This window comes from Sceloporus occidentalis, unplaced genomic scaffold (assembly GCF_023333645.1).
Source record: "Sceloporus occidentalis isolate IW3139 unplaced genomic scaffold, rSceOcc1.0.p SCAF_189, whole genome shotgun sequence".
Classification (NCBI taxonomy): Eukaryota; Metazoa; Chordata; class Lepidosauria; order Squamata; family Phrynosomatidae; genus Sceloporus; species Sceloporus occidentalis.
The window spans coordinates 1032552-1059717 of NW_028317169.1; the positions used below are offsets into that span (position 1 = coordinate 1032552).

The 27166-nt window shown below is 37.9% G+C and overlaps 1 protein-coding gene across 1 annotated transcript; it reads right to left on the reverse strand.

Moving 5' to 3' along the window:
• Positions 1-664: 664 nt before the first annotated feature.
• On the reverse strand, positions 665-26270 carry LOC149278432 (pro-interleukin-16-like). The gene is made up of 18 exons (XM_089501986.1): positions 25965-26270; positions 20922-21024; positions 20065-20201; positions 18908-19018; positions 18411-18525; positions 17815-17888; positions 15303-15522; positions 14733-14850; positions 12853-12985; positions 9573-9645; positions 8739-9160; positions 7452-7578; positions 5638-6697; positions 4555-4741; positions 4140-4241; positions 3000-3246; positions 1974-2105; positions 665-837 (listed from the first exon to the last, which is right to left on the reverse strand). Exons 1-18 carry the CDS (start codon positions 26250-26252, stop codon positions 665-667), a joined length of 3822 nt encoding a protein of 1273 aa, XP_089358112.1. The 5' UTR covers positions 26253-26270.
• Between the last annotated feature and the right edge of the window lie 896 nt (positions 26271-27166).

Consider the following 27166-nt stretch of genomic DNA (forward strand, 5'->3'; position numbering starts at 1 on the left):
ATTGTCCCTCTTGCCCATTTGACAACAGGGTTTTTTTTTTTTTAACTAAAGGAGACTTTGCAGGATAGTTGCGTTTCAGCTTCCTGACTTTACTATATGTTATGAAGATCCAAACCCAGCAAGGTTCAGGAATCTCCCTTGTAACTGAGGAGAGACACAACAAGGGCCTGACTGCCAAAGAAGTCAAATCTGGCCCTCCTAGGCCAGAATATGTCTTCCTTCATAAAGAATAGTGGAGTGAGAAGAATTAAAACCACATCTCTCCTTCAGACTATCCCACCTACTCTCTTTAGTAAATAAACCTTGTCGCCCAAAAACAGCTGTGAAAACCTAACAGTATCTTAAAATAAGCAGGGGATGACTGGCATCATGAACCAGGAGGCCAGGATTAGCCAATACTGCTGTGTGTACCGGAGGTGGAGAATCATTTCAATTCAATGATGTCAATGGAGTGGGTTTACCCTTTGTTTGCCTTTCCCTAAATATTGTTGACTATATACAGTGGTCTATGGTATGGAGTCACCATAGCATATTCCTTTAGTGCTAATCATCCACTTTACAGGTATTTTAGGCCAAAAACCAGCCTAAAGATGTAACTGTTAATGGATGTGATAGTAACATATTCTGTTGAGCATAATTCTGATGAGCTATAAAATGCCACTACTTATTGGTTTATAACATTACTGTAGGTTCTTCTAATGACAGCCTGGACAGGTCCATTAGGCAGAGATTTAATGGCAGTCCAGGCTTCAAACCGCGTCAGACCCTGTAAACTGATGTTTCCCAGCTGGAGTAGCTCATCACCAGATTGCACGGCACTGTTCTTTTCTGATACACCTACAGAAACAAATATACAGTACATACGTATATTGTATAAGAAACAAAATAAACGTGAATACAAATTATTGCAGAACCATGAATTTCACACCTGCAATTTCTATATTAAAAATACATTTTAAGATTGTGGCACCCACCATTAAGAGAAAGACGAAATAATGTAGCTAAATATTAGGCCCAAGTGAGTAAATGTAAAATACTATTGGCGGGAGCCCATAGGCATAACTGTTGTTTGTTTATTGTCTAACTGCAAAATATTAGAGGCTTGAGTGATTTATATAAAGAAAATTTCTCTACAAACAAAATATTACTTAATTAGAATCAGGAGGCAATAAGGGTCTACTCGGACATTCTTCCTAAAGTATGTAAGAAACACAAAGATCGGAGCAACCCAGAGGGCAACTGTGCCCCTTTGCTCATCATCTCCTGATCACAATGGAAATGTTAGTAGGTTGACATGTACTCAGCAGACACGCTTCGCCCTCTTGACTATGTATTTTCTATGTAGAGTCTCTTTGGTTAGCACCAGCATAAACCTAAAAAAACAAGCTCGTAGGGAGGTCTCTGGTCCAGATGTGTATTTATTTTCATATTTATTTTCATATTTATAGGCTTGTATTTACCCTCTGTGATTAGCTGCCAGCCTACATTTTCCATACTGATATTTGTGGACATTTCACCTGATAAAACTACTATGTAACTAGCAAAACACGCGCCAGGTCTTTTCGCTTTGAGATCAATTATGAGAGTACTAAATTCATTTTCTCAGTCTCCCCCTTCCATTAAATTACTGTTTGTGTTTACTAATGCAACTTGTTGTGGATCCTTACTCCAATACCATTTCGTTAAATGCGCTCTAAGTGACTAAGGGATTCAAATTGCAGTTTTGATTGTGGTAGTGACCTGATAACTACACCAATCAAACTTCCAAGTTACTGTTTAATGTTTCATTCCTTCTTCATGCTTTTTTTCTATTCAGAACTGGTTTTAACAGAGCACTACTGCCCCCTTGTGTGAATAAAACATCTTTACAAGCTAACCAATGTAAATTATTATTACCGTAGGCATTTCTATATAGAGACAGAGCTTTCCACTTTTAACAACTGTGAAACTTTAACACCTCCAGTTTTACACACCTTTAAAGATTCTGTTGATGATTATTGGCTTGTCACCACGAACAGAGCCTTTTCCTCCATCCAGACTGAATCCTAAACCAGCCAGTGACTTTTCAAGGGTAACTGTCACTATGTTTCCTGCATCATCGGAATCTGTTGATAAAAAGTGACCAAAGAACAAAGATTAGGCAAACAAAACTATGTACGTAAATTCTGTACTTACTTACCTATATAGCATAAATGTTAATTCATGTGGAGTCATTTCCAAAATGTTATTCTGCTCTGTACCTTCTAAGTGGCATCCGAACAACTATGAGATAAGGCTTCAGTAAATTAAAGTATATGGTAAAGTATGCAGTGTTTGAATTCTGCCAAGTATTGATAATAATCATACCTGATAAATTCTGGGTGATGGGCTGTGTGAAGGGGCAGGGTTATAAGTATGCAGGGATGGGGCTAGCACCAGACTGCCTTAGTGGGTGGTAACTGGGCAGGTAGCAGAGGAAAGTGGGCAGGGAGCAGGCACGGCCAGACAGCTTCACCTTCCCAGAGAAAGAAGAAACTAAAGTGGAGACCTGTGGAAGCAGCCCTTCACCAAGAGGCTCCGGGTCATGCCCAGAGAGTCCTCAGGAGTGTTTATAATGTCTCCCTTTTACTGTGATTTCTTGTTCTCTTTGCAGTGGTTTGTAGCTTGTAGCTATGTAACCTCAAGTAAAACATCTTAGTCTTTCACAAAAAGTTATTTTTACATTGTATTCCTTTTTTGTACTAGTCTGATAATATGTTTAGCTAAGTCAATACGGGGTACAAAGTAAATGCTTGTCTGTGCTCATCTGGTTAAGGGTGGAGAGGTGCTTGACTTTGATTGCCAATCAATTGACCTTTATGATTGGCATTCTAGAGCTTTTTTATAAACACACTGTAATAGCTTTTTATAAACACACTCTAATAAATATCAACAAAGAGATGTTGCTGCTTAACGTTATATGTTCTACTGTTAAAAGCAATGTTGTTTTGGTTTCAAGAAGTATAACAGAGGTTTCTTACTTGAGGCCATGGGGTTGTTAGTCACATGACAGATAGCAGATTTAGAAGAGTCCAGACTTTGCACTCCATCTTTTTCTTTCCTTATAACTATAACCGCTTGTTTTGGGTGACGTGCCTGGCGTAATATCCCCAGCGCATCGTTGTGAGTAAGCCCCTTCAAAGACTTCCCGTTGATAGACAAGACTTTATCACCTTTCTGAATGGTTCCTTCTTGTGCAGTCAGGCCATTTGGGAATACCCTGTGCACCTAAAAAGGTATTCCACATAGATTTTAAATCAGAAGATATATATACCCTATATAATGTTTAGACATGTGAACCCTAAAAAAAAAAGCACTGTATAGTATGGATCAATGTATGTAAATAGTTTACAGACTTTAACAGAACTGCAACTCTTTATGTGTATTTAAGGAAGCTATGGCAAATATACCCATATGCTCTACTTGCTTATTAAAGCTAAAGAAAACAGTTTGAGCACACTGGGCGAAGCTTAAAGCAAAGACCCAATGAGAGTGTAATGGCTGCAATGTGATTGGATGTTGCCCGACTAAGGGTTCCCATTGGAGGAATGATGTAGTGGTTGGAGCCCACAGGGTGAGTTGTAGATGCATGCTCCCGCTCTTCCTCTTGTGTGGAAAGTGGTAGGTATTTTGTTATTGTGATGAAAAAGGAGAGATATATAGAAAAGAAGAAGGATACATGGTTGAAATGGGCCCATATGCTAATAATATCTCTATACATATAAAAGATTTGTCTTGTTGGAATTGTTGGGCATGTTTGAAGGTACAATCAGAGTGGAGGTTCTGTAGTCTCATTGGATGTTTATGAGGGACAATTGCTACAAGGATCTGCCACTCAAAGATGTTGTGGGTTGATGCAGAGGTGATACATACGTAATAATTGTCAGGGTTTTTACAGTGGTTAAGGCATAGTAGAGGACATGGCATGAATGGGGAAGGTAAACAGAGAAGTGGATAGTGGAGTATGGGGTGTGCCTCGGATCATGTAATTTGTAGGACAGTGTGGGGTAAAGGTGTGTGTGTGGCTACAGGTAAGAAGCAAAAATGGTTTGAGGAGCTTTGAGGAGCTCTGATAAAATACATTCTATTGTATAAACACAATCAAGAAAAGCAGTACATACTGTGATGGCTTTGTTCTCTAGGTCAAGCCCTCCAGCAAGACTAAATCCCAAACCCGTGCCTTCTTCCTTGTGCAAGACCACAACATGAATTTCATCAAATTGCTAGAAACGAAAGAAAACAGGGAGCTAGAACAGATCAGGGATCATGGTTTGAGACTACTGATTAAAACTGCTCTTAGCATGCATGATCTTCTTGTTTTAATGCATTTAATTTGCATTTTGTGTCTTCTGTACAGGACTGTGGAAAATGGTGACTTTCTAATATCAATAAAAACATTTTTTATGTCTGCCAAAGTGGGACTATTAGTACAGAATAAAGTTGACATATTATAATACAATGTTATTAACATTCTTAATTTTTATCTAAAAAAATATTTCAAAACAATGTTAAAATATTTGTTTTTTAAATATCAACCTTTAGTGTTTCTTCATCCAGTCCTTTGACTTCCTCCACAAGTCGTGTGAGCTCTTCAAGGGGAAGTAATGATATGACAGACTGACCAGCAGATGTTGCAGCTGCTGATAGGGTGGGAGGATGTTCTGCAACATATTCTTCTTTTTTGTTGGGTTGACCTGTTCCATATTCCCTTAACTCTGAAAGGCTACGTGGGCAGGAAATTTTATTTTGTCAAAATATGGTAAACAAAGGCTTTCTAAATATAGCCAAAATACATAATGCATTGCACTCATACTTAATCATTAAGTGAATGAGTGAAGCAAAGATGGCTCTCACATAAACAAAATAGATGCCTACACACAGTTACTCCAGGTGAATAAACCATTAAAGAGAAAGCTTTGTCTTTTGGTAATATGAATGTACATTTACTTCTATAATTTCCCTTCATTTGAAATATAATCAAGGGTGCAAAGACATCATTACATCAGAAGACATGTACGTCTAAATGACCCATAGTATCATTTGCAACACACATTCACCAAACTGACTGTATAGAAAACTCACAAAGCACACAAAGGATCCAGGTCCCTAAAAATTATAATAGCTTGAGGTAGTGGCACAGAATGTTCAAAACAAAAGGAAACAAACAGCATGTCATACACACAAAAGATATTTCAATCAAATGCTAATAGAAGCCAGGTGGCTGTCTACTTACCCCAATAAAACCCAAATATTTCTGACAATCCATATTGTATGTTTACTAAATGCACAGAAACTCTTAAATACATCCAAGCCATTATGTTTTACTCATCAGTACCCTCTAATTTATTATTATACCCCCATAATTTCTACAATCTCTTTTTCACATGCACGGGTGGCATTGCAGTTCCTGGGGCAGCTGCCCTTCTTGCCCCCATCAGGGTTACGCCCCTGATTTAAAGAAGGAACTGACTTATGTGGTGGTACGGGTGTCTTAGCTTTAGCACATAATACCTGTTTTGTCCACTTTTACTTTTGGCCAGTGCAAACATTTCAGGTCAGATAACAGAAAAGTACATTTAAAATTATTTAAGTTTGACTTTAAGCCATATTTATACTTACTTCACAGAAAACCCAGAGTCTGTGTGGGAGTTTTCAGTTGATGGGCTACATTGGAACTCATCTGTTGTAGATATGTCACCTTGCCATGATTCAAATGCCTGAGACTGTGGAGACTGAGGAAAAATTAGAAAGGACTTCATCAAAGCAGAAGACACCTGATTGCTGATGGAATATAACTTGTTACAATTTTCACTCAAGGTGGTGATATCAGACAATGTAGAGGTTGTCAGTGGGTAGCTTTTAGATCTCTGACTAGGAGCCTTATACGGTATAGGCTCAGTCAATTCTATACAGGAGGAATAGTACTTTGGTTCATCACTCGTACTACTGCTTCTTCTCATACTCATACAAATTGGTCTTGGTGGAGACTGAGGAAGCTCCAGCTCATTCTTCTCCAGAGCTTTGGAGTGATCTACTAGGGGGATACTCTTTTCTTGCACTTGACTTTCAAGAGTGTTCATATTAATCTTCTTGAAACCAACTGTAACACATTCAACTTCATTTGTGTGAGCAGAATTTCTTTGCGACGTTTGAGGTTTGATGTTTAGCTTATCATTCCCTTTTCCAGGGAACTGTGGTGTGCTAAAAGTTTCAAAAGAACTGATTCTTTGTTTTATTGATGATCTGGTGGAGATATTTGGTACATTGAAAGTATTATTCAGCTCTTTGGGTTTTGCCAGATAAGAGTTATCAAATGATTTTCTATCTACATCCTTAGATCCCTTCAGGCTCTGGCGGAACCAAGCTGGCTTTGGTGCCACAGGAGGACCCTTTTTCACGTTGTTTATGTCTTCTGGTTTGCAGGTTTGGGAACCGGTTTCCTCACATTGAGAAAGCTGTCTAACGTGCTCTGTGGGGGAATTTGCTGTATTATCATTTTCTGTGCTGATACCACCTTCAAGATCCATTAGAGTGCGGTCCTCGTTTATAATGGGGCTGAATACGTTTTTAATACAATCAGAAATTCGTATCCACGGATCTTCTACTGTTGGATCAAAGCAGTACTCAACTTGTGCTTGTCTTCTAAGCAATGGTCTGTGTTGTGATATGATAGGATTTCCTATGGAACATATAGAACAATAGGTTTAATACAATAACATCTGCTTGACCAGCCTCCTGGGAACCATCATTACCTTCCTAAACAGCTGACATGAAAATGAATTTTCTTTAGAACACATAGTTATAGAATTTACAGTTTCCATAATTTCTCTTTAGATCAAATAATAGTTAGCATGCTTTATTGTTTATAAAATGTTTAGCAGTTGCAAAACAAAATAAAATTAACAAAAATATCAAGGTGCCCTGGGATCATTAAGTAACAAGAAAAACATGACTCGTAAGGTATTCTTACCAACTAGAAAAAAGTGTGAACAACTTATATAGAAAGAAAAAAGAAACCGACTCCCAACGTATAGTGACATCAAATGGCAGCAGCAAAATGTATTGTAAGAGGTAAATTATTCAAAATTTTATATGAATATTTATATTAGAATATAAAGCCAAAGAATAGTGACATAAAATCAATATACAGACTTCCACATAAACTATGCATACTAGTGTTTCATAAAAAAAACAAGACCTGTTTGGACAACTCTACAACTGGACCTTCTGAACAATGTATAAATGAATCATGAACGAGAGGTAGGCAAGTTAAAGGCGTACAACTTCACCCACCAGTTTTTATAACAAATCCTTTCTCGCTCAGCAGGCTTTTTTGACAGGGCTAGCATAAAGTGAAATTAAATAGGCACATCTGTACATAGATAATGTCTCCCGAATCCTAGTGCACAAAGCGATGGTGGCTAGTGACATACCTGCAGATGTGCGATTGTCATGCTCCGAAGCTGCTGTTTGTGAGTTCTCACTGGGGTATAAAGATGTATCTAATGACTTGTTGGCTGTAATTTGTTGGTTTCCCTTTAGCTGCAAGTTTCCTGCTTCCTGAGAAACAATGCAAACGTGTCAAAAACAGCAGTTATGTGTAACCACAAGACCTTCAGTGAATACTCAACATGGTAAAGAGCTGGGGCAAATACATATGGGGGATTCTGCAACTGGGACCATTCAGTTATCGTATGCATGAAAGTGGCTAGAGTGTCACTTTAAGCAAATAGAGATCACTCACTGGGTCATGGTAATTTGGTAATCAGAATGTGTAACAGAAAAAAAACTTTTAAGTACTAAAGTACGATCCTAGTGCAAAGTCCAAAAGTGTGAAGGTTACTTCTGTTTGGACTATTCCATTCTTTGCTATGGCGGCAAGACCACTTTTCCAACACTGTTCTATTACTATTTATTGTTTAATATAGCATCATCATATTCCATAGCAGTGTACAATGGCAAATCACCTTTTTATATATAACAATTACATTCTGCTCTATTTTGTATCCTATTTGCTACTTTGTGCAATAATATACTATTTATGAATAGTTTAAACACTTATTGCAAGCCATGCAAACTATGATTCTCTAACTAAAATGGCAAAGTACACATGCACATGAAGCAGAGAATTTTGTTAATACGTAAAATGAAAAACAATCTCCCTGATCTACCATAAAAATCTGCGGAGTAGATGTGCTTTAATTTTTTTATCTATTTGTGATATATGCTGCCGAACTCGAACTTCCTCTCTGTAACCACATCCTGACTCTGTTTTTTTTTCTAATATTCTGTCATCAATGCTTAAAAAAGTGGTAAATGTAACTGTTAAGTATACTCTACTCAATTCTATTTGAAATCTTTAATATCAATCCACATATACTAGTATTTCATAGTTGCATTATAATGCAAGTATTCAGTTGCATTGTATCAAGTATTTCATGAGAATAAAAATAAATAAATATGCAATTTCCTTTTTTAAGGAAATTTGTCACCTTATGCCCTGCAAAAAATATTACAAATGAAAAAAATGATGTTTTTCTCATTCTATTGGTTTTTTTGGTACTGCGCTGGAAAAATCTATTTTACATATTACCTTTAACTTGGGTGAGAAAATGCCTTCTGGTAAAATGTTCCAGTTCCTCCATTACTTCATTATTAAATGTTTATTTTTTAGTAAGACCTACAGTGCTTCAACATGAACACTCAAAAGTTCCACTTACATCCTCCTTTGCATCTTCTTTATAATATTTCCTGGGAGGCGGTATAGGTTTAGATGTCCTTAATTTCTTTACAAGTATTTCTCCAGAATTCCTGCTAGGTTTCTTACAGCAGTCTTGTGTTATGGTCAGCGACTCATTTCCAACAGGCGAATAATGTTCCCGTTTTACCGGTGAGGAATAATGCAGCAAAGTGGGTTCTTTTCTAATAGGAGCATCCACACTGTGGACCTTGCTTTTTAAATCGTGCAGCTGTAAGGAGTCCAAATTATCGCAGTGTGGTCTGGGGTTATAATTGCTGTCGCTGCTAGAGCGAACCATTTGCCTCTGCGCTCTCCTACTTTCATATAGGTATGCGGCGTGCTTCTCGATGCAGCTCTCACAGTGATATTTACCATGACAGCAAGAAGCCATCTTTTTGTCACCTGTAATTGGAATACATATAACTCATACAATGAAAACAGCAGGGTCCCTTATCACTTAGTGTTCGACTAGATAGAGAATAGACTTTTTAAATCTTCATAAATAAAACAAACCAAAACCTGTCTGAACATACTCTTAGAGTGACTTGAAAAAGGAGTTGAGTTTTATGATTAGCACAGGGACCAAAATGTGTGTGTACCAAGCAATCCCAATGAGTGTAAAAGTGAAATTCTAAAAGTTTAACCACCTCATAGATTCCGTGATGATACATTTAAATATCGAAAGAAAAAATAACAAAAGGAAATAACATCTGTACATCTGTACAAAGTATAGAGAAGCATTCTTTAAGGTGGATCATTTTTCTGTTTTTGTGAAGCTGACAATTGCCTCTAGGTTTTATGCTTTCAAACATACCTTCTAAATTCCATTGTGGATATTCCTTTTCTATTACTTTAGAGACAGCTTGTTTGAGTTGCTGTTCAGAGATCTGTAATGTTTAAAGAACATTGAGACAACAGCTAATAACATGTATAGCAACGTAATGGGTACATTTTGCACAATTTTCCAAGTTAGTTGGACAACTGTCCTAATACAGTATGGAGGTCTACTTGTATGACAACCATATCTTAATTTATTTATTTGATGGACACTGTTGGAAACTGTGTCTTGAACAGTTCCTAAGAGGAAGACGACAAAATACACAAGGCTAACATGCATGGTGAGGTTTGTAGCAGATGAGGTTTTTAGTTTGAAAGTTTAATGATGGGATCTACATAGGGCCCAGGGGCAGGCTGGGCCGGGGGGCAGGGGGGCAATTGCCCCCCAGGCCGCCCTGAATCCGGGCCGGTGGGCCGGCCGGACGGCCAGCAGACGGATATTCAACACAGGCGCTTAGTTTGCGGCTGGATTGAATGCGCCCGTCGTGCCGGTAGCGTACTTGGCGGGGGCGGCTGCCGCTCATCTGAGGGGTGCTGGCGCGGCAACTGTGGCTGTGCGCCGGGATTTGAAGCCACGCCCACCATCTTCCGCACCGGAAGAACAGGACACAGAAGAAAGGAAGAACGAAGAGGAGGAGGAAAAGTGACAGTGACAGAAGAAAGGTAGGACAAGATTCAGGGAGAGTGGATAGTGTGTGAGAGTGATGGGTGTTATGCTGAATGTTTGTGAATGAGGGTTTCAGATAGCATGGATGTGTAAGTGTTGGGTGATAGCATGGCATAGGGAGGCTGTAATCACATTCCTTTCATGCCCAGATTCCAGCATATACTGGCTGCCTAGGCATGATAGGAGTGTGATTGCTGTTATCAAAATTTTTTTGGTCCAACTTTGTTGCGTTAACAACACTTTTATTGGACAGAATAATTATATATATATATATATATATTGCAAACAGCAATCACACTCCTATCATGCTAAGTCAGCCAGCACATGCTAGAACCTGGGCATGATAGGATTGTGATTGCTGTTAATTATATATATATATATTAATTAATATTGTTGTTGATTTTTTTTTAGTCTAATTTTGGTGAGTTGCTTTTAATAAAGTATTTTAAAGTTTTTTGGGGGTTTTTTTTGGTTTTGGCCAAGTGAATGCTGAATTTTCAGTTTAGGTCCAGAATTTTCATTTCGGTGCATCCCCACTATATACTAAGCCAGTCACTGACGTGGTAGGCCTACACCACATCAATGTTTGGCTTAGTATATAGTGATAGGGGTTGTAGTGCAGTATTGTCAGTGTCTGGCTCAATGTATAGTGATAGGCACGCATTGACGTCAATGTGTGCCTCAGTATATAATAGTTATGCTGTACCCCTGTCAATGTTTGCCTAACCATAGAAACTATGCAGTTTTAAAGTGTGTGTGGGGGGGTGCCACATACAGTATATGCCACAGGTGCCAAATACTCTCAGTACGCCCCTGCATCATGCGGCAGTCAGACCCAATGGCTGTGCCTCAGCTCTTTGTCCCACATCTTAAAAGGGGTGGGATGAAGAGCTGAGGCACAGCTATTGGGCGGTGCGGTGCGTGCACGCCGGCCGCTTTGATTTCATTAAGCGCCGGTGGAGTGACTGCCGCACGACAGCCGCTTTCAATGTCGATCGCAGCCGCTTTGGTGGCGCAATGGGCCAGTTGACTAGATTTTCCCCCCAGGCCTTGGGCTGCCAGCCCTCCCCTGATAGGGCCATATGTACTCCAAAGAACCCCTAAACACAAATGCTAACACTGCCTACCTCTGTCCCTCTCAAGTTAGTCTATCCAAAGTTCATCTCCTTGGCTGAATCTCCGTTAAACTGAACATGAACTCACTTTGGACACCCTCAGGACTTTTGTGTGTGTTTTTGTGAATAGTGATTGCTCAGTGCTTAGATAAAATTATACACATTATCCAAGCTAACTCAGGAACATGAAATCTGGCCATTAGTGAATCAACCCCAATCTTTGTGGCTTAGACTGTGGCTGGTGGAGGGCCCAATTGCCCACAGAGGAGAGAGGGGAAAGTGTGGACTAAGCAGAGTTAAGCTGAGCCAGACGATGGTCATTTTTGTGGAGATGACACATCAGCCAAGCAGATTTTCTCTAAGCAGTGAGAAGGACATAATAAAGAATGTCTATCAGAGAATGCAATTATCTCATGTTCTGGCTAGACTGTAGGCTCCACTTCTACCTTTTAAACTGAGCTAAGGTTACAGACGTTGGTTAGAACAATTCAAACCAGTCATACTTGGCCACCAAATCATATATTTAAATCTACTAAGAAATATTTATAAATTTATTTCAGATGACAGGTACTCGAGCAAGATGCCAGCAACATAGTAAAGTATGTGTCAAGTGGTTAAATTAAAAACAAAATGTCTTAAACTGAAATGCATGTTTGCAGGAAGTATAACAATGTAGAAACTGAATTATTTCTCCATTCACTTAAAAGTATTACTATAGCATGCAAAAAATATTTTTTTAGGAAAAGCCTGGACCATAATGGGAACTGCAGCAGCTTGTTTATCTCCTATGTCGAATAAATCATACCTTACTCATCAGAACAATTCCACAATCTGTATTTTCACAATTCTTTTAAGTGATATTACCATTAAAAAGGTAAATTATAGGGTGGTGTCTTCTTTATGCAACCCAGTAACCATGGCAAACTTAAAGGGACATACCAGTGTCACAGGAAGCCTCTAAACATACAATGCACATGAAAGCACTTTGTAAGCATTTTCATATGCATTGTTCAAATTGGAAGAAAAAAAATGTACTTACTTTAGGGAGAAACTGCAGCTGCAGAGCTGCAGAAGCCCACCTTATCAATGTCTCACCACTGAAATAAATGAGAATGCTTTCTGTGCGTGAGCATGGGGGTCTGAATAGACTCCCACCTGTAGGGTTTGCCGAGCCATCTCTGGAGCTCACTGGCGGTAAGTATATCACATGAAAGGTGGCATATTTGGCCAAATACATCTCCTGTATGGTAAATAGCTGAAGGAGTGAGGTAAGGGGATAATTAATATTCAAGGGGGAAGCCACGAAAATGTAAAGGCACCTCTCAGCCACCATTTACATTAGAGTGAATATGATGGTTGCACTTTAACATATTCATTTATCAGACTCCAAGCATTTTGTGAATATGATTCATGTTTGGAACATTAGTGAAAACAAGTTGTTGAATGTACAGTGCTAACGTAACGTGCTATATTACCTGTGGGTCAGGATGTCGGCTGATGAGGATAGTGACTGCTCCAGGGCTGCATTGACTTAGGAGTGCATACACTTCATTTAGTGACTTGTTACTGACAGAGATCTCATTTATTTCCACAATTTCATCACCTCCTCTAAATATAAACTTAACATATCAGAGAGCAGAAACATTTTTTTTGCATAAATTGATTTTTTAGAAACAAAAAATATTTCACAGTGGCTATACATATACATACACAGTTTATAAATAGTAAACTAAAAAAGACCTTCTTAAATGCACATAGTACATGTTTTGAAGGAAGGAAGAATAGGAAACCTTTTCTGGAGATGAATGTCACTGGCATTTTATAAAGACCTAACTAAACAATGCTACACTTTTTAGGAAGTGACAATTGACGAGTCAGTCCATTCGTCATCATTATCTTAATGCTCTCTGTATGCTTCTGTTAAAACATATAATTGCACTTCTTAAGCAGCTTTAAAGTCTGGTGAACATTCCAGAGGGAGTCTGCATCTAGATTTTCAGTGTGTTCTAGATCATATGGTAATGTGTGCAAATGATTTAGTGTTCCTGATGGCCCTGAGAGTTCCTTAATTGCAAAGCAGTGGGCACTATGACATCTTCAAGAAGACATGAATTTAGAGGTTTCCACTAAGGAGCAAAAAATACCCTCATCCGTTTACCACCATTTATTGTTCAAACTAGTTGTTTTTTTAAATCCAAATAGTAAAGATTTTACCTCAGAGACAGGGAGTAATGTCACATTCTCAGTCTGGGGTACCTTTCAAGTAATATACACCGATCAGCCATAACATTATGACCACCTACCTGATATTCTGTAGGTCCCCCTTTTGCCGCCTAAACAGCCCTGACCCGTCGAGGCATGGACTCCACTAGACCTCTGAAGGTGTGCTGTGGAATCTGCACCAAGACGTTAGCAGCAGATCCTTTAAGTCCTGTGAGTTGTGAGGTGGGGCCTCCATGGATGCATCCTGGTTGCATGTGTTCTCCAGGCAAGCTAAACACACGCACACGGCCATCCACATGATGTAAAAGAAAATGTGATTCATCAGACAAGGCCACCTTATTCCATTGCTCCGTGGTCCAGTTCTTATGCTCACATGTCCACCGTAGGTGCTTTCGGCAGTAGGCAAGAGTCAGCATTGGCACCATGACTAGTTTGTGGCTATGCTGCCCCATATGCAACAAACTGCGATGCACTGTGTGTTCTGACACCTTTCTATCAGAACCAGCATTACATTTTTCAGCAATTTGAGCTACAGTTGCTCGTCTGTTGGATTTGACCACATGGGCTTCACCTCGCACGTGCATCAATCAGCTTTGGCCGCCCATGACCCTGTCGCCAGTCCACCGCTTCTTCTTTCTTGCACCACTTTTGATAGGCTCTGACCACAGCAGACCGGGAACACCCCACAAGAGCTGCAGTTTTCAAGATGCTCTGACCCAGTCGTCTAGCCATCACAATTTGGCCCTTAGCAAAGTCGCTCAGATCCTTATGCTTGTCCATCAGCTTTGAGGACAAAATGTTCACTTGTTGCCTATATATCCCACCCACTGACAGCTGCCATGATTACAAGATTACCAGTGTTATTCACTTCACCTATCAGTGTACATAATGTTATGGCTGAACGGTGCACATTACACATACTGTATTTATATAGCTCTTGTAGATCCTGTAGAACTGTTACATTATGAGTCAGTGAAAACATTTAACAATAGCATATATTAACAAAATTGTTAATGTATGGAACGCACAACATTATTACAGTAAGACATACTGATAATAAGGAGACCTTGCTCTTGTGAGCTTATAGTCTATTAATATAAAGTTAAGAATTAATTTTAGTATCTAAACATACCTGAGCCGTCCATCCATGTGAGCCACAGAGCCTGGAGATAGTGTATGGATAAATACTCCAGAGATACCACCACATTGTGGGACACTGCACAACCCTATCCCCAAACCAACACCTGACTCTGAAAAAGAAAATGACAGAGTTAAATTACCAGAATTAATGCCCAGACAGTGAGCATAATGAAGCTTACCCTCTGCTGCTTGTCTATATCATACTTCACCAGTAATGAAAAATATGCTATAACGAATTCACCCAGACCACCATCTTTTAAGGATTCTAGGCATGAGGATATCACTTAATGTTAGCCGCATTCCACCCTGCTCATTATCATCTCACTTCACAGCAAGATGTCTATGCCCCACCATAATATCAATCTGTCCTCCTGGCAGGATCATCAGTGAGTGTTGAAGTGCAAAAGCTGAGGGACTGCAGATAGTACATAGTACAATTCTGCAAATATTATATGGGACCAAGGGAACATACATAAAGTACTTTACAATGTGTTACTCTGCAAACGATGTTACGTGTCCTAAAAGCCATTCATATACTATACGGTATAATCCTGTTCATTACCTTTGTGTAATGCCACCTCTATTAGTACTCGGTCATTGGGGTTATTGGTGCTAAGCATGAAGACAGGGCTTTCTGACTGAATGATGGGACAGTGTTCTTTAACTGCACAAGTACTGGAACTTTTAGAGCGAGACATCTGGGATATGATGTGGCCAGCCTTCATATCTGGAGCGCTGAGTCCTGTCCTTACTGTTAGAGTGATCACTCCTTTCTTTACTTGCTAAAAAAAAAACAAAAGTGGAACAGGCTACAATAATCACATATCAAACAAGAAACTATTCGGCATGCCCAGAAATGTAAGTGTAAATTATGTCTCCAGCAGCCTCCTCCTGAATATATTTGTTTGCTAAAGCGATTAAAAACCTGGTGGTGACTTAAACCAGCTTGGCATCATACACATGATCTAAGCAATAAACTTAATAAGCATTCACACTTAGTATAATCATGTTTGTGATTAGGGTAGCTTAGAATTAATGCATTTGTAAGTAGCCAGTATCACATATTTAAAATATCAAAAGAGAGGGATCCATATAAGCTTAAATCTTTGTCTATCTGCATTGCTCATTTAATCTCACCATGGCACAATTGACATTCAACAAGAATTCACCAGCAATGTGGGGAATCACACTACAAATCCTCAATTCTAAAAAATCAGTGGCAAACTTACATATTGTGAGATCAATGATAATGGATTTGTTTGGGTCCATACCCAATAAGTAATAGATAAGGCAGATTGGTGGATATTTTTTAGCGCAATTACGGTGCAAATTTTTTAAAGTTGTCCTCAATGGAATGTTCCTGCAGAAAGGACCACTCCACGTGCTGCTATGATGAAAAGACCATTTTGAAAACCTTACATTAGAACTGAACTTTATAAATAATCCACATCTGTGTGAGTAGTGTGCCCCTTAATGTTTAATTAATAAATAATATAAATACTAAATAAAATTTGACGTTTAAGAGACTGCTGTAGTTGAAGGAACGCTTTTTTGTATTGAAGACAGCTTTTATCCATAGAGAGTCCTGCTCAGCAGTCATCAAGTGATAGCTCATTTGCTAAAAAAGAACTGTAAAATGGCGATGCCACATGCCATAGGAATTAATTGCACTAGTGCAAGGGCGACCTCATTTCCTAACTGCCATTCAGGGAAACTTATTTTCTTACTTACTTTCATGAGTGTATTGCCACAGACGGTGGTAGAGGATCATTCATATTATTATATAGCAAGCCGGACAGAAATAGTGGTACAGCATGACTCCAATCAGTATATAGTGATCCAGACACTAAGGGTACTACAGTATATGTCCTATCATTATGTAGTGATCCAGATGCAAATGGCGGTATAGCATTACTTATATCATTATATAGCAAGCCAGACACAGACGGTGGTACAGCAAGACTCCTATCATTATATAGCAAGTCAGACACAGGCGGTGATACAGCTTGACTCCTATGATTATACAGTAAGCAAGACACATATGGTGGTATAGCATAACTCCCATCACTGTATACTGATGGTGGTACAGCATGATTCCTATGACTTTATACTGAGCCAGACATTGATGGTGGTACAGCATTACTCACATCACTATATACTGAGCCAGACATTGATGGTTGTACACCATTACCCCCATTACTATATTATGAGCCAGACAGAGACAGTGGCACAGCATGAATCCTATCATTATGTGGAAACGCTCTAAAAGGCCTGGTCAACAGAGCTGATACCAAGAAGAAGAGGATGAAGAAAGAAGACAGAAGAAGGTAGAAGGAAGACTCATTCCAGGATACTACGCACAAAGAAAGGTGCCTCAAAATGCCGGACTGTCCCAGGCAATCTGTGACATGTGGTCACCTTAACTAGTGTCTCTAAAAGGGGACCCCACTTTCTGCTTGCATGCTGAAGTGCAATTTCTGTATTGGCCTACACTGCACAGCTTTAATATAGTACTTGTGCTGGGTGATGTGGGGGAATCAGGTGGGGGCCCACATGGTGCAAAGGGCCCTCTCCTGCAGCAGGGCTATTTGCATAGACATAGACAGACTCCATTACTGGCATCAATGTCAGGATCTCCCAGCCATCAACCTACAGCTACAGGAGGAGAGATACTCTGCAGGTAAGCTGTTTATGGCAGTCAGCGTGTATACACAATTGCGTATGTATTTATCTGGTGATATATTTGTATGAATGCATGTATGCTTATTAAGTGTGTATCTATGTGCATTATGCCTTTTGTGTCAGTGTATATCAGTGACAGAAGCAGCTTATATGACATGTAAAGATTTATTTTTATACTGCTGTATCCGACTGGTAATTGGTTATGTGCTCACATTTAGTTTATGCACATGGATATTTAGCTGGCCAGTAAGGGGACTACAAACAAAGCCAAGGGGCATTACACAGAAAAAAGTTTTGTTCCCATTAACCTCTTAATAGATGATATGTTCACTTTAACATGGGGATATACTGTATATGCTCAGCAGATGGAAAAACCCAACAAAAATACACACCTTAAATTTTTGTAAAGCATCTTGATGAGTAAGGCCAAACATTGACTCTCCATTAAGTTCCAGAATTTCATCTCCTGTGATAAAACACTTTAAAAAGTTAATTATATAAGAACTCATCATCTGAATCATTATGCACATTTTATGCTCTACAATCATTGCGTAACAAACTTGACACAAAGATCTATAAAATCTCATGCAGGCTCAATTACACAGAGATGGTTATTTTAAACAGGTAACAAATTTGTTTACACAGAAATCAGTTTAGAGTAAGTTATAAATGGAGCAGGAGTTACATCAGTCAAGTCTGGTCAGACAAGTTAACCCTTAACCCTTGGCTTCTTGGTGCATAGATCCAATTGTTTTTGAAATTTGCTTTGTATTATGTGCTGAAACACATGTTATACATGAAAATGTAAATTCCTACTAAATGACATCAAAATAGTCACTGCCACAGTTCCAACTGTCTAAAATGTCTGCTTGTTGACAGATTATACAAGAGACCATACTGGGTAAAAAATAGGAGCTGCCCACAAATAAGTAGCTGCAACACAAGAAGTTCAGGCATTAAAGCAGAAAAAAACTTAGAAGAAAGATACCTTCTTGCAACCTCCCATCAGCCGCAGCTGCTCCATCTGGAAATATCGTTTTCACGTAGATGCCAACTGGTCCGTATATACTATCCTTTCCTCCAACAATACTGAAGCCTAAACCCTATTGAAGAACCAAATCAATCATCAATATACATGGAATACCCTATACATTTTAATGGGAATGTTTACAGAAAACAATGTACCATTTAAGTGCTTAGTTTTAAGAACCAACTAATAAAACGTTTTATTTTGTTTTAAATCTCTGTTTTTTATTTATGCTCTTACTGTTTCTAGTGCAATAATGACGTAAACTATATCAGATAAGCGTTAGGGTGGCTACTAGGTTATATTTCAACTGTTGACCTACAACTCTCATGATTCACACCATCCAAATCCAGACTGGGAAGTTGTAGGCCCATAGCAACTAATAATCCTCATGGTATATTTATATGTTTTACAAATAAACTGCTTCAAAGACTACAAAAACATTGTAGAAATCTTACCTTACCCTGACCTTTCATCAAAATGATATTGCAAATTACAGAAGCCTGTGAATGACTTCGCATGTTCACTAAGTGTGCCGAGCTCAGAGACCGTGACGATCTGGTGACAGCCTGTAAATAACAGTATCATCATTTTTTTCACTTTCCTAAAAGAAATTCCCAAAAGACACTGACAATTTCTCAGTATAGAAACACTGCTTCGAACAATACCAGATAATATAAAATGTTATAAATGTTTATATATATATATATATATATATATATATATATATATATATATATATAAGTTAAGACAATATTCATAGATTGACTTGCAAACAAAGTTTGTATAGCAACATAATATTGCACAAATGAGCCTATAATGTAGAATGAGTTGGGTTGTATTACACAAGAGTCAAGTGGTAATGGTTTCTTTATTCACAGTAAATGTTTGTTGATATGTTTTTGCCATTTTTGGGAAGTATCTATTGGATGCATGTAGACCAGAGGAGCATGGTATTTGTGTAATAAAACTATCTGCCATTTTTGTCATACCCTATTTTGAAGTATGCAAGGGTGAAGCAGATCTGGGCTGAAAGGACCATTCAAAGCTGGGGACCTTAATTACACGTTAATTGCGATGTCTCATAAAAGGGGTGTCCTTCTACACAGAAAAATCTTATATTGTGTTACTGGGCAGGTGTGTAAAGTTAGATAGAATGAAAAGTAGATTAACACCCTCTTGTCTTTTTAAATTGGTGCAGGGCCGTATCTTCCATAAGGAAGGAGAGGCAGCTGCCCCAGGTGATAGAATGTGAGGGGCGCCACTAGGTGACAATGCCCATGCACCCCATTCAGCTCCTGGAAACAGATATGATGTCAGAGTAGGGAGGGACATCTGCCCCTGTCCCAGATGCCAACAGTCTTAGCCATAGCTCTGAATTTGTGACTTTGGTTTGCTACATTTATATATGGAACTTTATATAGTGATCATTTTCCATGTGTGCATTCAATATTTTTTGCACAGTATTCATGGTGTAGCAGGTTCTTTATAAATCTCTTATATTATGATTAACAGTTGAGGTTCTATAAATTAAAAATATTGTAATATCAACCTACTGAAATATGTTAGTGTTTACTATTTTATGATTTTGTAAAGCACAAATGTCTGTTAATACCTGTACAGGCCCTGTTGGGCAGTCCAACTGCTGAGATAGTGACTTGCGATTATTACACAGGGGTTGTCTTTCTTCGAAGAGAGCAGGTTTCTTAGGTACTGGAGGGTCTATTTCACCAATCCAATATGGGTTAACAGCTAAAGACAAGATTGGAGGAGAAATAATAGCCAATACAACTTTAAATAGTGACTTAAGAAAAAAGAGTCTTTAAAATAGAATGTAAATTTAGTCACAGACTATAATAAAATGAACACAAAGTTACAGGAATTTACAAAAACACTATCTCCACCCAAAAGCACCTAATGTTTTCAGGATCTTCTCAGATGACCACGGGTGGACCACAGATATGTGCCGATTTTAAAGAATCACATGTGCTTGCGTTAGAAGGTAAACCAGGAAACCTGCATAGCTGGGGGAGGTATCTGGCACTGATATCCAGAAAATAAGTAAAATATTTAAGATGGGCCTATCATCTAGAAATGACCTAGCCTGCCTTTTATGGGGGAAAACATATAAGTCAAAAGCTATCACTACACAGATAAAGTATACATTATGGCACAAAACACTGGCCACCATAACAATCTTATTCAAAGGCTTCAGTAAATATGACTTGCCAGTAACCACAAGTGGGGTTATTGTTCCTTTCCTGTATATGGCTTGTGGCCTGAAATAAAATGGATGCCACACCCTGGAACATTATTGAATATTCTACATATAAGAAATATATTGTGTATAGTGACATTATATCCTTTTAGGTGCAATAATATTTGTTTTATCGTCACTCTATGTTTTAAAGAACCTCTGGGACCCAAATGTATTAACAGATCTCAAGCAGTAAATAAAGTGGCAGAACATACTTGTAGAGTTGCTTCGTATCCTGAAACATGGCGCCTTCATCTGCAGTAAACAATGGTTTTCCGGTGTATATTCATTGTCAGCAAAGGCATCAAAAATTTGTTCCTGTAAAAATTATAAATATTATAATATTTTTCAATAATAAACAAAGTAAGCAATTAATATATAAATATTTGTTTAAAAAAATACCAACTTTACCCTGACCTTGCATGTTCTCTCTACTTAACATAATGGTTAAAATAAATATGCATCAGAGGACAAGGTATTCAGATACAGGGGTATGACTTTTGTTTGGCAGTATCAGCCATGATATTCCAGATCCTTTCTTCTTAAGGATACTGTATAGTGATGTTCCGGTTCCTTTGTGTCTTTTAATCATTGGGCCCAAAATTATACTGCTGTTGCCTTAATGCATGTCTTTTTGTTTCAGCTCTATTTAGTGCGTGGGAGTACAAAAGTACCATTAAAATAAAATATTATTATTATCCTTTATTTATATAGCGCCAACAGTTTACGCAGCGCTTAATACAATACATAAATTCAAGGGATATGACAAGACAAGAATTGACAGACTAAGACAAACCGATACATTTGGTGAAGAGAGCCCTGCTCGCAAGCTTACAATCTAAAATATTGTAAAATATATACAATAAGTTTAAATATTCTACACGGTTACATAAACATTCTGTTTAAACAACATGTTTATATGACAAGTTTATATTATTATATGTTATGTAATTTGCATAAGTGGCATAACAATACAACTCCCTTGTTTGATCCATTTAAATAACGTATTCAGAAATGGAGAATATGAATAGGTAACCACCAGTGTTAAGGGCTTTTGCTATTTTTGAATAATTCTTCTTTTATTATTTTTATTTCTACTATATCATTTTGTCCATGTCTATGTTTTTTTCTTATTTATTAGTATTATCATTATCTGTTTTTCTACTGGACTAAAATGCTTACATTAAAAAAGTTATAGTTTATTAATCTATTTGGAGATCAGTATACTACAACCACATTTATATTTTTGATAAGTACTATTTTTGTATTGCTTTTTGGGAACTTTTCAAAATGCTTAGCTTTTGTTAATGTTAATATTTGTTTGGCATATATGGGGAAGTATATGCCCCACATTTTCCCCCCATTATGTCATGGGATGGGGATGGTTTGCCTTAGATAAAGCAAGCGCTGTATATAAGTCACTGCCCAAATGAAAAAATGTGTCCCAGCACTCAAAGGGTTACAGCTTTGCATGGGTCTAACACTACTCCTATGCACAGTCAAACCCTATTTCTAATGGAGGCAACACATGATTTCAGTTTGGGTGCTTTTCTGCTGTTTCTGCTTTCTCCTGCCATTGTTGATGCCATCCAGGACATTAAAAACAGTCCCTTTAAAAAGAAAAATCTATATATTGTTCCTGTATTTTCTATTATTTGTATACAAATTTTTGTGACTTTAAGAATTATAGGACACTGTGATACCCAGCAAACATTCTGGGCTCCTGAAAACAAGGTACATCCATGAAAGAACAAGGGGCAGTGTAATTTTAGTCCCAAAAATTATGATAGGTAGGGTGAAAGCTCACAATGTATGTATGAGAAGTGTGTGTTTGGGGCTTGTATGTAGTATATTTTCTATGGTTGAGGCGAATATTATTTTAAAAAATGCACCATGATGCCATAGTCATAACAGCCAGTAGGTGTCAGTAATAAGCAAGAAATCAATATTGCATTGATGGCTTTTAAGAGTTAATAGTGGTGGGTAAAACTCTCCAAACCAAAATTGAAAATGAAGGTCACTGAAATCCAAAGTGGGCTTTGAAACAAAGCAGTTTGCCAAATGCGGTAAACAGTTGGCAGTCTACATCAAAATAAAAACAATTCAAAAACATGCATAAAAATAATACGCCGCTTTAGATGCTAAGGTTTAAAAAAGGATTATTCCTTCAGACCCAGTTACACTTAAGATGCACAATTCTTCAGTCAAAATGTACATTTTCTCAGGCCCAACTCCCAAAATTGTTTCTGTCTGAAGTACACCAGACATTGAGCAACGATTATGTGTCACTGTAGCATAAAACACGTTGGTTCTCCTGTAGTTGGCTACATATTTTTCCTGGCTTCTCCACAACTGCTTCATCTTTATAGGCATCTGTTACAGGGACTACAACCATGTGAGGAAGAAATAACTCATAATTTAAAATTTAGATGTTGAACAGCTACAAGATTGGGAAAACTCCTTCCATTAGATGCACATCAACTTCAGATTTATTATTTTATACACAAGACTAGCATGTAAGAGTTACACCTCATAACATCTCTTGCCACTGATCTCCTGGTTACATCAGATTATCCTCAGTAAGCTTTCCCTTTAGGTCAGAAGAAGCAGTTTGGGGACAGAAGAGGGAACATTATTTCTGTCTTTATTTTTAAACCACCTGCTTCTCCGTTTTACTGGAATTTTAAGATATGTTTTTATGTGTTTTTTCTATTATTGTGGTGAAAGCCCACTTTCCATTTTTCCACATTTTGCATTATAACTTGCAAAAAGTCCTGTTTGGACTTTTGGGAGCATTCCAATGGATACCATTGAATCGCTATGGGAAACAAATGAAATTTGCACTAAATGCACTGGCAGTGCCAGTTGGATATCACAAGTGGAAAATATAAAGCTGAACATAGAGAAAAAATACTATAAAAAACACAAGTGACTAAAAAGACGGTTCTTGGGAGATGAGAGGGGAAACAAGCTCATATGTTATTTTTAAGTCTGAGTTGTTTATGTAAATTGTCGTTTACTGCACCAGAAATTTGGGTATCATTATAGACCATAGCCCAATAAATTAATTGCAGTAACAGATGTGTGTTGTGGAGGTGTTCATGGATCTTAGATTATACTGTGAAGTAATTCATCACATTGGATTTAGGTTTGGTATCTCATATATTGTCCAAGGTTCAACTATTCAAGTTTTTTATATATATAAAGCATATATTTTTGTCACAGTTATTGAGGTTTGTATTATTACTGGTTTGCGTTTGTTCTCCCACACTTAGTCCTGATACTTTCCTTGTTGAGTTGACAGTTCTTACAAGCTATATTCCATCGCTCAATGAGCATAAGTCTGATTGACCGAGTTGACAATTACATCATCATGTGGCCTAGCACATCCTATGTATGGATTTCTCAAGCCACATACACCGCCAGATGAAGAAAGACTCTAGCTATCCTAATCAACCTATGATTTGAGTGGCCGATAAGCAGGGATATAATATTAAAGACAAGCCGGGAGTCATAAACTAATGAAGAGATAGAGAAAGAATAGCATTGGACTAAGAGGATATACAGAATACGGACAGGGACACAAAATCATGTCAAAACAAGATACACAAACAACCGGAGACAAGTTAGAAAAAGATCAGGAACAAGATTCTTTCAGCAGCTCGACTGTTAGGGAAAAAACAGGAATTGTGCTAGATCCAGAGCCAAGCCGCAGTGACTGGCAATTGGGAGGAGGAAGTCTTGGATTTTTATATTGAGCTAATTAACCATAATTGTGTGCAGATGCTGATTTCTATCAGAACCATCTATTAGAAAATATCCTTAGATGCTATGTAGATAGGTTACAGATACAGAGAGGGCAGTCAGACACAAGTAGGACCCCTGGCATATCATTACATTCATGCAAAGTATCCAACTGAGATCTTAATGCCTCCAAGTAACTTCAACATATTCAATCTAGTCCTTGTATTCTGATTCCGATGTTTTCTACACAAATATGATGAAAATATTACTTTTGTGCATTGTTGACTTAAAATCTTGTATGTTGCTGAAAACAGATTTAAACCCTATTGTGCCATAAAAACCAGCACGGGCTATTCTTGGAAATATGTCATCTAAACTGTGGCACTGGTGTTTTGGACAGTTAGGAAAGCATAAACTCATGAAACATCTAAAAGACATTCTAGCATTCATGCAAGATGTATGAATCAAAGGGAAAAGGAGGCATAATTGGAGGCATGGTAACGGGGCAGGGCTTTACTAACATTTTTTACACAACTGTGACCAATTGACAGCTATTTTTGTAACGGAGCAAGGCATTTAAAAAAAGGAATAATTTTGTTACACGATTCAATTTAGAAACCAGCTTCTTTTTGGTACACATTATTGCAAACTTTAGGTCTGTTAAACACTTAGATACACTTATACGCAGCAAACATTCTTTGTTCTTGTAAAAGAGGAAGAATGGGGGAGGAAAGAAAGACTATTAGGACTGTCGTGGATACTTGAGAGGTATGATATTTGAACTGATGAGGAGATCTGACTGAAATATGGGTCTACAACTTCCAAATAAATCATCAGGAGACTAGCATATAAGAGAACCTCCGATTGCAAGCTGCAGGGGAGGGGGTTGACCAGGGGCAAGATTTAAAGGCAACAGGCCTCTTTGCTGCCAAGTTACACAGCTAACATTGTAAAAATGATTCTAGTCTGGATAAACATGTTAGGAAAGATGGGGAGATAATATTTAAACATACTTATAATAGTACTAACGGCTCCCCAGTTTAAACAGAACATATAACTGTTTGTCATTGCATAATATCTGGTAGCTACTTGTAACCCATAAATCAGTAGGTTTATATGTACATTTATAACATGGAAGTTATGTAAACATGTGCCATCCTTGTTTGCAATACATAATGTAAATAACTATGGCGAGTTGATAAATGCCTGATGAGCGGAATATGTTACATTTCATTTGTGTCTACATTTAAACTTGGGGTGTGTTGCCACATTTAAAATGTCAGGCCTAGAGTACCTTTACATCTAACCACATTCACAGAAAAAATACACCCTTGAAGCTTTACAACACATTTATCAGTTATTAATACCAGAATGGGAAGAATTAGAAGTTGAAGACGTCGAATGCAAGAATGATAATAACAAAGCTGTTTGAAATATTTCACCCACTAGAATTACTTTTATTATATATAGTTTATAGTATACTACAGAATATAACACATCCACAATCCACATACCTTAAAAGATGATTTACATGAAGTTTTTTCACTGGAAGCAGATTTTGACAGAATGATTTTCCTGATCATTGGATCTTGAATAGAGTTAGTAATTTGCAAAGCATCAGCTGCCAGTGACTCAGATTCTCGTATACTAGAGTGTGAAATCTCTGTTATTTCTGTGTATTTATCCTCCAGACTTGACCCATCATCGCTGTTCTTGGCATTGCAGAGCATCAAAGACTTTGAGATAGAGCGGAGATTTTTGGTCTTCTTGGTTTTTTTACTGGTACTGCCTTGTCGTTCCATCCTAAGAGAGGAGTTAAAGAAACTTCCTCTCTCATGATCATGTCTTATAGGCATGTCAGTTTTTTCCCTTTTTTATAATCTTTTCAACAGCATCTCATCGCTGCAAATAAAAGAATATATTAAAATTAACATTTGTTCTGGGAAATTTTTTTACCAACTGTGTTTTAAATTCTTATGTAATGTCAATCAATGATTCAAGTCCAGAACCAGAGCATTTACTCCACAAAAAGACCTTAAGCGTCTACAGACAAAATGTATTTCATAATGTAAATTGCTGATCTGGTCTACTGCTTGATTGCCCCTGATTACCTCCACTTTTTAATTGCACTTTAAATACATTGCTGATTTTTGACTCATGCTGAAGCACATGCTCCTCTTTGCCACAGTTTACAGATGCCCATAGTCTCAACTGTTGTGAATTATCCCTAAAGCAGTCATGCTAACTGAAATGCTTCATGTAAGCATGTAGCGTGTTTGCAATGGGTCATGATATATACATTTGCACCAGACGGTGAAATACATAATAGAAATCACTGCAGGCAATGTTCACAACTCAGCAGGTTGTGCATTGTGACTTGGGCAAAAAGGTTACCCCAGTATGAGTTATAGTTTTATTATCATGTACTTTGATGTTCCTAAGGCTCTCAGACAGGCTAAGGTTCACATGCAGACATGCTTCTTTCAGCTTTGGCACTGGGGGTTTTGAGTGAATCACTCTTTTGTAGGCTATGTTTCTTGTTGGTCTATTACTGCAGGGATTTGCACCTGTTTCTACTTTGCATTCAACACACATACAAATTGTCTCTGGGCTTTATGGCATCTGATGAAACTGTACTTTGTGACTATGTGCCTGATAATTACTATGAATTTTTTGGCCTGTTCATTTTGACTGTCACTTTTTTTGTACATTTCTA

What these genes read in the sequence shown, in the direction of transcription:
- LOC149278432 (XM_089501986.1), bottom strand. Translation starts at nt 26,252, where the DNA reads ATGGAACGACAAGGCAGTACCAGTAAAAAAACCAAGAAGACCAAAAAT. An exon ending in CATGTAAATCATCTTTTAAG is followed by an intron (nt 21,025 to 25,964) that starts GTATGTGGATTG and finishes TAATTTTTACAG; the next exon opens with GAACAAATTTTTGATGCCTT. An exon ending in TGATGAAAGGTCAGGGTAAG is followed by an intron (nt 18,526 to 18,907) that starts GTAAGATTTCTA and finishes GTTCTTCAATAG; the next exon opens with GGTTTAGGCTTCAGTATTGT.